This window comes from Stegostoma tigrinum, chromosome 3, assembly GCF_030684315.1.
Source record: "Stegostoma tigrinum isolate sSteTig4 chromosome 3, sSteTig4.hap1, whole genome shotgun sequence".
NCBI classification, from domain to species: Eukaryota; Metazoa; Chordata; class Chondrichthyes; order Orectolobiformes; family Stegostomatidae; genus Stegostoma; species Stegostoma tigrinum.
This window is the reverse complement of record NC_081356.1, coordinates 81,056,664-81,069,050: the sequence shown is the minus strand read 5'-3', so window position 1 is coordinate 81,069,050 and position 12,387 is coordinate 81,056,664. Positions and strand designations below refer to the sequence as shown.

The 12,387-nt window shown below is 41.1% G+C and overlaps 1 protein-coding gene across 2 annotated transcripts in view; it reads right to left on the bottom strand.

Moving 5' to 3' along the window:
• The window catches only part of fbxl17 (F-box and leucine-rich repeat protein 17), a 700,184-nt gene that overhangs the window by 608,184 nt on the left and 79,613 nt on the right, over positions 1–12,387 (bottom strand). For both annotated transcript variants that reach the window (XM_048526933.2, XM_048526934.2), the window contains exon 6: positions 9,882–10,013. In XM_048526933.2, the coding sequence (XP_048382890.1) occupies positions 9,882–10,013 (132 nt within the window). The remainder of the gene's footprint in view (positions 1–9,881; positions 10,014–12,387) is intronic.

Here is a 12,387-nt window from a genome sequence, read left to right as displayed (position 1 = left end):
TACTGCGAACCCAGCGTAGGTGTTCTGCAAAGCAGTCCCCAAGCCTTCGCTTGGTTTCCCCAATGTCGAGGAAGCCACACCGTGTACAGCGGATACAGTATATATATATATTGGCGGATGTGCGGGTGAACATCTGCTTGATGTGGAAAGTCATCTTGGAGCCTGGGATGGAGTGAGGGAGGTGGTGTGGAGGCAGGTGTAGCACTTCCTGCGATTGTAGGGGAATGTGCCCGGTGTGGTGGGGTTAGAGGGGAGTGTGGAGCGGACAAGGGAGTCGCAGAGAGAGTGGTCTCTCTGGAAGGCAGACAAGGGTGGGGTGGGAAAAATGTCTTTAGTGATGGGGTCGGATTGTAGATGGCGGAAGTGTCGGAGGATGATGCATTGTATCCAGAGGTTGGTAGGGTGGTATGTAAGGACTAGGGGGATTATCTTTTGGCGGTTATTGCGAGGGCAGGGTGTGAGGGATGAGATGCGGGAAATGCAGGAGACACAGTCGAGGGCATTCTCGACCACTGCGAGGGGGAAGTTGCGGCCCTTGAAGAACGAGGACATCTGGGATATCCCCTTCCCATTCCTTAGACGACATGTCCATACTGGGCCTCCTGCAGTGCCATAATGATGCCACCCGTAGGTTGCAGGAACAGCAACTCATATTCCGCTTGGGAACCCTGCAGCCCAATGGTATCAATGTGGATTTCACCAGCTTCAAAATCTCCCCTCCCCCCGCTGCATCCCAAATCCAGCCCAGCTCGTCCCCGCCTGCCTGACCTGTTCTTCCTCTCACCTATCCCCTCCTCCATTTCCTACCTACTAACCTCATCCCGCCCCCTTAACCTGTCCGTCCTCCCCGGACTGACCTATCCCCACCCTACCTCCTCACTCATACACTCCTCTCCACCTATCTTCTCCTCTATCCATCTTCAGTCCGCGTCCCCCTCTCTCCCTTTCAGAATCCTCTCCCCATCCCCCTTTTCTGATGAAGAATCTAGGCCTGAAAAGTCAGCTTTTGTGCTCCTAAGATGCTGCTTGGCCTGCTGTGTTCATCCCACCCCACACTTTGTTGTCTTGAATTCTCCAGCATCTGCAGTTCCCATTATCTCTGATTTCAAATGTGATTAATTCAGTTTAGGAAATCTGGTTATCACGGGCAAGTGGGCCAAAGGGTTTCTTTCCGTATGACTCTATGGCCAGCATCTGGTAGACTACTTCTCATTTAAATGTCTTATCAAAATGATATGCCTCATGCAGTACAGTTATCTCTCAATAATGCATTGAAGTAGCTGCCTAGATTTCTGAAGAAAGGTCTAGGCCCGAAACGTCAGCCTTCCCGCTCCTCTGATGCTGCTTGGCCTGCTGTGTTCATTCAGCTCCACACCGTGTTATCTCAGATTCTCCAGCATCTACAGTTCCAACTATCTCTGGCCTAATCTGTGGGTTCAGCTTTCTGGAAAGGGGCTCAAAACCACAAACTTCTGACTCAAAGGCAAGAGCAAAGGTTTTAAGACAACCTGATGATGCAAAACATCAACTTAAATGCAAGTTTTTTTCTTTTCTAACCATTTATCTAACCTATTCTTAAATGCTGATATTGTCTGTATCACCAACTCCAGCAGGTCCACAGTTATTATTATTCCTCAAAACTTTGCCTGGAATTTCATTGTTGAAAAGCATACATTTTTGAACTTCTTCTGGAGATGTTCAGGTCAATATAAATTCAGAGTCAATCTCAAAATTAATGCAGCAGCAAAACACTGCAGATATTGTAAATCTGAAAGTAAAACAGAAAAATAAAAATTGTTCATCAGGAAATAGGGTTAACATTCCAATCCATCAATTTTCATGGAACATCAAAGGTCAGCAACTGGAAAAATGTTAACTTTACCGCCATCTTCACAGATGCTGTGTAACCTGAGGAATGATTTCAACAACTGTAATATAAAACTAATACAACCGCATACAAATTCCTCTACACTGGGGAAACCAAGCGGAGGCTTGGGGACCGCTTTGCAGAACACCTCCGCTCAGTTCGCAACAAACAACTGCACCTCCCAGTCGTGAACCATTTCCACTCCCCCTCCCATTCTCTAGATGACATGTCCATCATGGGCCTCCTGCAGTGCCACAATGATGCCACCCGAAGGTTGCAGGAACAGCAACTCATATTCCGCCTGGGAACCCTGCAGCCATATGGTATCAATGTGGACTTCACCAGTTTCAAAATCTCCCCTTCCCCTACTGCATCCCTAAACCAGCCCAGTTCATCCCCTCCCCCCACTGCACCACACAACCAGCCCAGCTCTTCCCCCCCACCCACTGCATCCCAAAACCAGTCCAACCTGTCTCTGCCTCCCTAACCGGTTCTTCCTCTCACCCATCCCTTCCTCCCACCCCAAGCCGCACCCCCAGCTACCTACTAACCTCATCCCACCTCCTTGACCTGTCCGTCTTCCCTGGACTGACCTATCCCCTCCCTACCTCCCCACCTACACTCTCTCCACCTATCTTCTGTACTCTCCATCTTCGGTCCGCCTCCCCCTCTCTCCCTATTTATTCCAGTTCCCTCTCCCCATCCCCCTCTCTGATGAAGGGTCTAGGCCCGAAACGTCAGCTTTTGTGCTCCTGAGATGCTGCTTGGCCTGCTGTGTTCATCCAGCCTCACATTTTATTAACTAAGGGAACCATGATGTGTTTCAACATCAGGCTGCCAAAGTGGTTGAAGGGGAACTTGCAGTTTGTGGTGTTCCATGTAGAGATGCTCTACACCCGGGATAACCAATCTCCAACCACCACATTCCATCTTTCACCGCGCCAGGTATGACTGCAACCAGAAATCTCCCTTCCTGATTTTGCAAAAGCTTCTTCATGCAATGCTTGGTCAAATACAGCTATTTGATGTCAAGGCTCATTTCATTCTCACCCATGGAATTCAGTTTTTTTTTTCCATGTTTGGACCTTTGCTGTCAAGTCAGGAGCTGAGTGGTTCCAGCAGGCCTCACACTGTGCATCTGTAAGCAGGGTGTTGTTGAGCAATTGCTACTTGATAGCATTGCGGATGACACCTTCTATCGGTTTACTGCAAGTCAAGAGTAGAGTGATGCAGCAGTTATCAGCTGGGTTGATTTGTCCTGCATTTTGTGCACTGGAAATACCTTGGTGATTTTATACAATGTCAAGTAAATGCCAGTATTGTAACTGTACTGAAATAGCTTGGCAAGGGGCGCAGCACTCTCTGGAACACAAGTCTTCAGTATTATTGCTGCAGTGTTGTCAGGGCCCAAGGACTTTGCCTCCAACTTGTTCTTGCTATAACATGGAGAAAACTGAATTTGACTGGCATCTGTGATACTGGGGATCTCTGAAGGAGATTAAGATGGATTATTCACTCAGAACTTCTGCCTGAAGATTGCTGCAAATGCTTCAATCTTATGTTCTGCATTGTTGTGCTGGCTTCCCCATTAACAATGATGGGTTTTTGGAATCTCTTCCCGCACTAAGTCATTTAATTGTCTACCACCATTCACAACTAGAAGAGACAGGACTGCAAGGTTTGGATCTAATCTGTTGGTTGTGAAATCATTTGGCTCTGCTTATCATTTACTGCTTATGCTGCTTGGCACACAAGTAGTCCTGTTTTTTAGTTACTCCAGGGTGACACCTATTTTTAGGTATGCCTAGTGCTGCTCTTGGCTTTCCGTCCTGCAGGCTTGGTTGAACTGGGATTGTTTGCTGGTAATAGTTGATTAGGGGAGATGCACATACCATGAGGTCACAGATTGGATTGGTTTGGCTCCCACTGATGGCCCACAGCACGTCATAGATGCCCAACTGAGAGATGCTAGATCTGTGCAAAGTCTCTCTAATTCACCACTGTATTTGTGCCAAACAACAACATGGAAGGTATTCTTAACGTGAAATCGGAATTTAGTCTCCACAAGGACTGTGCAGTGTTCACTTTTAACAGTCCTGTCAAGGACAGCTACATGTTCAGTTCGTAAGGATGAGGGAAAATATGTTTTTCGCTCTTGTTCATTCCCTCACTATCTCTTGCAGAACAAGTCAAGCAGCTATGACAGAGATAATGGGAACTGCAGATGTTGGAGAATCAGAGATAACAAAGTATGGAGCTGGATGAACACAGCAGGCCAAACAGCATCTTAGGAGCACAAAAGCTGACGCTTCGGGCCTAGACCCTGAAGGATCTTTGTTATCAAGCAGCTATGACAGTTGAGATTCAACCAGCTTGATTAGCAGCAGTGCTGCTGAGCCACACTTGTGGTGAACATTGAAGTCCTCCACCCAAAGTGCATTGCGTGTCCTTGCCACCCTCAGTGCTTTTTCCTGGAGTCACATTGAGACCAGACCAGGTAATGATTGAAATTTTCTGTGAACCATATGGGTCTTTCCACAATCAACAATGACCAGGTAATGATGGAAATTTTCTGCGAACCATATGGGTCTTTCCACAATCAACAATGATTTCATAGTCACCATTAGATCAGATTCTTCTACTAACCGCAGATGAACTCAAGTCCCCAGCTTGGGTCCTTGGGTTACTAGTCTGACAACATTGCCACAAGGCCATTACCTCCCCTGATGGAACAGTGACATAGGTACTTGGAGACTGAGTGGCACCAAACTCTTTGAATTAAGAAAATTCTGCTTAATGACAGCCTAACTGTTACAAAGTTACAGTTTATTGCAAAACTGTAAACACAAGGGCAGCACAGACATCAAAAGCTTGCAAAGTCAAAACATCTCTACATGTTTATAAAGGAAAGAGGCAAGAAAGCAAGACAAGAAAGACATGAAACCAATAAAGTTTAAAAGAATAATTCCAGCAAGAAAAGACCAAGGTCTGTCAGATCAATTGTTAAAGTGAAGCAAAACAATTGGTTTAGAGACAGCAGCATATCATCAGTTCTAAAATTGAAGATGTCAAAGAGACAATTTAACACATCCTTTAAATCTGGAATTTTGATGTTAGTAAATTTGCTTATCTGATCTTTCTTCAAGCATAATATGTATTAATTTGCCTCCCCTTGTTCTGTCTTTATCATGAATTAGTGTGGCTCTCTTTGAGATTTTATGTGAAGGACAGTCCCTGGGTTGCAAACTTGTTCTGCTCTGGAGTGTGTTCGCAAGTCAATTTGTATGCAAGTTGGAAATACAATGCAGGACAAGATAAAGTAAGTGTAGGAAATGTTCATATATTGAATCTTTAAAATTATATCACTATATGACATCGCATTCCTAAGTCCAAGCATTCATAAGTCATGCGTTCATAAACAGGAGACCCAGTATAATTTAAATCATATATTAATAGATTATAAAACCATTATATTCTCTGAAAGCTGTTAAAGTGTTACAATAAATTGAGCTATTTTCTGTTGATGATGAAAGGTGGTATGGATTATTTTTATGCTAGTTGATCATCTTGATGATATAATTAGGATTTTATACCTTTTGTGACAGTGGAACAGTGAGGCAAGATTACTGACATTCTTTCTAGTTAAGTTGTGACACAGCTAACAAGTTAAATCCAACACACAGCTCTCTTTCACTGACATTGGTTGTTTACAAAATTGATTTCTGCTGCTTCTGAGTCAGATTTAAATATTCAGACATTACTACAACTTCTACTTTCTTCCACTTTCAGATGATTTAACTAAAGTGTTAAGCTCCTATCATTTATTCATCAGTGAAGTAACTCAAACCGCTGCCCGGAACAAACACAGAATATATATGTACGTTGTCAAAAGTAATGAAGTCATAAAACGACAATGTGCTTCTGATTTTCAGCTTGTTGACAGCATGGTCTTATTTCAGCAGTGGATGAGAGAAGCGAGATGCTTTGCTCAAGACCAAACAATAAATATTCAATGTATGGGGAGTGATGTACGAAGCCTAAAGCTAAAGTTGGAAAAATCAGGCAAAATCATTATGTCCTAATGATGTGATAACACAAGGTGGCAGCACCACTACAACTGGTGAAAAAAATCCCATTTATCACTCAGTATTTTGATTTCGTGAAAAACTTAAGACTACTGTTTAATTTCACAAATAGATTCAAATTATGTTACCAAACCTGATATCTGGTATTGCAAATAATCAGTACTGTGCATAGTTTTAGTATCATTACTTAAGAAAAAATGTACAAAGAAGGCCTCTGCGTAGGTTCCTGATATGAGGAGAGTTTTAATAAAATGTTTCTGTATTTATCAAGTTTTGTAAGAATGACAGGTGAACTCATGGAAACAGACAAGATTCTGAGCAGATAAAATAAACAAAGAACTGCAGATGCTGGAAATTTGAAACAAAAACTGAAATTACTCGAGAAACTCAGTGGGTCTGACAGCATTTATGGAGAGAAAGCAGTGTAAACATTTTTGGTCCAGTGGCCCTTCTTTAGAAATAAGATTCAGAGCAGCCTTAGCCACCTAAATGCTGCAAGGTCTTCACCATGGCAGGGAGATCTAGAACGAGAGACCACTGCAAGAATGAAAGTGAAGAGACATTTTCACATTTTCAAAGTTATGAATGTTTGGAATTCTCTTGTGCAGTGGGTTGCAGTTGCCTAATCAATGAATGTATTTAAGGCTAGGACTGAAATATCATTGGCGACTAAGGCAAGAAAGTGAAGCGTCACTGGATCTGAAACATTAATCCTGCTTTGTCTCCACAAAAGCTGCCAGACCTGCTCAGCTTTTCTCTCCAGAAATTCTGTTTTTGTTTGCTGTTGAAGGCAGTAAAGTGGTTTGGAAATTGGGCGGACTTGATGTGAAAGTTCAGGCTTCATGTCAATCAATTGATTGGATGACAGAGCAGGATACATAAATTGTTTGGATTACTTCCGCTCCTATTTTTCACAAACAATAATGACAAAATTGATCAATAACTACCCGTATTAGTGTATCCTCCTTACTGAATATTTGTATAGTTGTTCATATATGATGGAAGCACATGAAGGTATTTCTCTATATTGATGATGTAGATTAGTGCAAATAAATGGAGGACTGCTAAATGCAGCAAATAGGGAGAGTGGCTATGTATGTTGCACAGCAGATCCTGAATGCCAATAGTATGTCAAACAAATTTTTGAACTGAGAAATCAGGTTTGAATCTAATTTTAGAAGGGAAATTTCAGAAATAAAATCAAGCTGAACCCCAAAATAACAATGCTAAACAATTCAATGGTTGTTTACTCGAATTGTTGTAAGATTAAAAAGAAAATGTTGTTCCAAAAACCACTACTTACATTTTGCTTCAACCACTTGTCACAGTTTAAATGAACTTACATGATGAAATGCACCCATATGCAAAACCTTAACTTCCCATTCATAATTGCAGCAGTGTATAATTCAAGTTTGATAGTATATACCTTGAATATTTATTGATAAATAGTAAATTATTGAGAGTTATTAACTCTGGCTTCACTCAGAAATAACCAGCTCCCAAAACGTAGAAAAACTGAACCAGATTCAATGTTCCAGAATAAAGTATTTTTATTCCTGCAAGGAATTCATGAACAGATGTGGCGTGGTTGTACTTGAAACATGAATTCCCTCTTTACAATGGAACCACTGAAGGTTGATTTTGCCAGAAAAGACACATGAAATATGCTGTTTCTTTTCCTTAAACCACCCTTATCAAGCTTAAGTTTTTTAATAATAATTTGTAGGATGTGGGCATCGCTGGCTGGCCAACATTTCTTGCCCATCCTTAACTCCATTTGTGAAAGTGGTGGTGAGCTGCCTTCATGAACGAGCAGTCATCTGCTGTAGGTTTTCCCACAATGCCATTAAGGAGGGAATTCCAGTATTTTGACCCAGCAACAGTGAAGGAACTGCGATATGTTTCCATGTCAAGACGGTGAGTGGATTTGAGGTGAACTTGAAGGTGGTAGCGTTCCCATATGCCTCCTGCCCTTGTCCTTCTAGGCCAAAGTGGTCATGAATTTGGAAGGTGATAAATAAGGATATTTGGTGAATTTCTGCAGTGCATCTTGTAGATAATACACACTGCTGCTACTGAGCATTGATGGTGGAGGAAGTGGATGCTTATGGATGTAACACCAATCAAGCGGGCTGTTTTGTCCTGGATGGTGTCAAGCTTCTTGAGTACTGCTGGGGCTGTACTCATTCAGACAAATGGGGAGTATTCCATCACACTCCTGATTTGTGTATGGTAGTTGATGGACAGGCTTTGAGGAGTAAGGAGGTGATTTATTTGCCGCAGTATTCCTAGTCTCTGACCCAACCTTTGATTGTCAAGGGGTGGTGGCTAGATTGTCTCGTATTGATGATAGTCACAGCTTGGCATTTGTGCGGCACGAATGTTAGTTGCCACTTGTCAGCCCAAGCCTGGATATTGTCTTGATCTTGTTGCATTTGAACACATGCTGCTTCAGTATCTGACAAGTCACCGAAGTGCAACCATCAGCGAACATCCCCACTTCTGACATTAGGATGGAGGGAAGGTCATTGATGAAGCAGCTAAAGATGGTTGGGCCGAGGACACTACCCTGAGGAACTCCTGCAAAGATGTCTTAGAGCTGAGATGCTTGGCTTCCAACAAGCACAAGCATCTTCCTTTGTGTCAGATATGACTCCAACCACCGGAGAATTTGCCCCCTGAAACTCACTGATTCCAGTTTTGCTACGGCTCCTTGATGCTACACTCGGTCGAATGCAGCCGTTACCTCAACTCTTTCTCTAACTCTCACTTTACCTCTGGATTCATCTCCTTTGTCCGGGTTTGAACCAACCCTATAATGAGTTTAGGAGCCAAATGGCCCTAGCAGAACGCAAACTGGGCATCACTGAGCAGGTGACTATGATGCTCCCAATAATGAATTGTTATTCATGTTCCTCACAGATAACAAAACAAAATTCAGGTTTCCCCCAAATTAAGAAAACTTCGGTTATTTCTAAGTGAGTTTGTTTCGAACACTTTGTCACTTTTATTTCCCCTCCAGACTCCAAGTTGTCCTCACAGCTGAGTAAATCCCGTGTTAATATGACAGCATAATCTCTATAAATCAAGTACATTGTAAAGAATATCTTGCTCATCCCACATATATATTTTGTTTTATTTATCATCACCAATAAATTTCAAGTTTTAACTTCCTGAACTGCTTAGCAACTTTAGACTTTTTTTTTCCAATGACATTAGTCAATTATTGAAATGGAAATTTAAGCTGAATAACAATGATAATGACTTACTGCGCAGTAAACCAGCAAATCATCAATACAATCAATTAATATGAAATGGCAAAAGACCTACTTTATGAAATCTGTAGGTAAACAATTTTAAGATACTTCATTGATTATAAAGCAGATTCTATTTACTGTTCCCAGTACAAGGCCATGAATTGAAATATGTGAACATGGTATAAATTATTTGCTTTTACTCCAAGAACACTGTTTGATCGAGAAAACATGTGCAAACTATTCAAGCTCCTCGACCTCACTTCTTCAAAGCACAACTATTACATAAAGACAGACTTCCAGGCAATTAAGAAATGAGGGAGGAGATCACAATTCTTTTGATCCAACACCTATAAACCCCAAGCAATAACCAAGTGATCTGCAGAAGTATTTTTTCAGTTTGCTTCAGTTCAAATGAATAATGGAATGAACATGCATTTTGGCTGGAGAACAATTCATTATACAAAGCCCTCGTAAATGAATTAAAACAAAAATCTTGATACATAATTGCAAAAATTAAAACTACAGCTGAGTGAAAAGCTATCATAACTACAAGCAATTTTACCAAAGAATATGTTACTTTTCAATAAAAGCTATTGCATCAAAATATTGACCATCAGTTAAAAGATTGTAACCAGCAAAATAATAAATTTAGTTGCTGAAATATTGACATACCAGTTTGTTCTCTTGCATGTAGATTCTCTGCAGCCTTGGACAGCCCTGAGCCAATGCCATCATGCCTTCATCTGTTATCTTATAACATTGACCAAAATGGATATCCAAAACGTCTGGACACTTCTCTCCCAGCTGTAACAAAAAAGTATGGAAATTGCTTTTTCTTCTTAGTACCTCAAATCATAAATTCACTTTCTCTAAGTCAAACTGCACCTCCCTGACTCACTCTCCACCTTGAACAATCTACTTAAAAAAACAAGTTATTGACCAAATTCTAGATAAGTTTTCATCTTGATCCAGTTCTATTTTGTCTGATCACATGAACACAAAGCATCCCAGAATATTTTTCTTGCATTTAAGTATTATTCATAGGTACTATAATTTATACAAATTGTTCTTGAAAAAAATATTAAACAACAGCAAATAACATTTAAAATATGTTAATGTATTTAACTGACACTTTCAAAAGAATGAATATCATCAAGCAGCATTGCTACTGTCTTAAAATTACCCAATAAGAACCAGAAAAATATGATATTTTGGGACTGAATCAAAGAGCATCCTTTATTTCAAGAGAATTTACCTGAAGAATCGCTGATCTTTCCAAATGATAATACATTTGCCTGGTCTATTTGTTCTTTCTAATTCAGAACATAACATATGTTAAAATTAAGTTATCAAGTCGTTATGATTCTGGAATTACATGACTTGGTGAATCCAGTACGTTAACCAAGGGCACGAAATGCAAGCAATAATGTCTGACCACTATCAGGGCTTGGGGTATTTGCTCAGGGCCAAAAATGAACTAGGCAGTGGTAAGGGAGCATGTAGAGGTCACAGTCCATGTAGGACTGACATGCTGAATGTCAGTAAGCTGAATGCAAAAAGATGTTCTGCATAGAAATATGAGGAGCTAGGTATTAAATTGAAAACCAAAACCTCAAAACCTATAATAACTGGATTGCTCTGGAGAAGTAACAGCCTTGTGGTATTATCACTGGAATATTAATCCAGAGACTCGGACAACATTCTGGAGATCTGCTCAAAGGAAAACTGCAATGCTTTTATAAGTATATTAAGCATAAGAGGATTACCAGGGAAAGAGTGGGACCTAGTAGAGATCCAAGAGTCAACCTGTGCATAGAAATGGCTGAGGTCTTAAATGAATACTTCTCATCTGTATCCACAGAGGAGAAAGACATTGCAGCTGGAGATGTCACTTGGGATTAAGTTCCAGAATATGTTAAGACTAATTTAAAAAGTAGTATTAGATGTTTTAGCAGGCGTCAAGGTGCATAAATCCCCAAGTCCTGATGAGATGTATTCCAGGCTGCCACGGAAGAAAGGGAGGAGATTTCTGGAGTCCAGCAGAACTATTTAATACTTCACTGGCGACAGGTGTGGCGCCACATGATGAGAGGAGAGCTAATGTAATTCCATTGTTCAAGAAGGGCAGCAGGGATAGACCAGGTAATTTAAGGTTTCAACAAAGATTCATAGCACGGGTTGTGGGTGAGGTTGTTGACTTGCTCACTGAGCTGGGTTGTTTTTTTCGAACGTTTCATCACCATGCTGGGTGACATCATCAGAGAGTCCTCCAATTAAGCGATTTTGTTCTTGTCCACTTGGAATTTGTACTGTCCAGTTCATTATGGAGAGGAGTGTCATTTCTGGTTTTGTTCTGTATGGGTTTGTATATGGAGTCCAATTCTGTATGTTTGTAGATTGCATTTTGAGTTGAGAACTATGCCTCTAGGAATTCCCATGTATGTCTATGTTTGACTTGGGCTATGGTTACATTCTCCAAGTTAAACTAATGGTTTCACTGTCTGAGTGTACTGGTATTAAGGAAAGTTTGTTGTGTTGTTTTGCTGCTCGAACAACATCGCTTCATCAGAGGCCTCACTAACGGAAATAAGCCAAATTGTCGAGCATGTCAACAACACTGGGCCAGTTAATTGCAGACCAGTTACTCTTATGCAAATGATAGGGAAATTATTGGAAAAAATTCTGACAAGCAGCATTAATCACTACTTGGAAAGGCAGGAATTGATGAGGGACAGTCAGCACCAGGAAGAGCCTGTCTTAAAAACCGATCTCATTTTTTTTGAAAAGGTAACTAAATATAATGATCAGGATACTGCAGTTGACATGGTTCACATCAAACCTCAGAGAGGCCTTTGACAAGGTCTCACATGGAAGGCTCATTCAAAAGCTGAGACACAATGGGATTGAAGGCAAGTTGAAAAACTTGATCCAAAACTGGCTTTCAAATAGGACATAAAGGGTAATGATGGAGGTTTGTCTTTGCGTTTGGAAGCCTGTGACCAATGGTGTACCACAAGGTTTGGTGCTGGAACACTTGAAGTTTGCTTTGCACATTAATGACTTACACGTGAATATAGATGGTAGAATTAGTGTGCCTGCTTGGTACTGTTGTTAACACTGAGGATGTCGTCTCAGGCTGCAGTTTGATATTGTTCAGTTAGTTAACTGGGCAGAATAA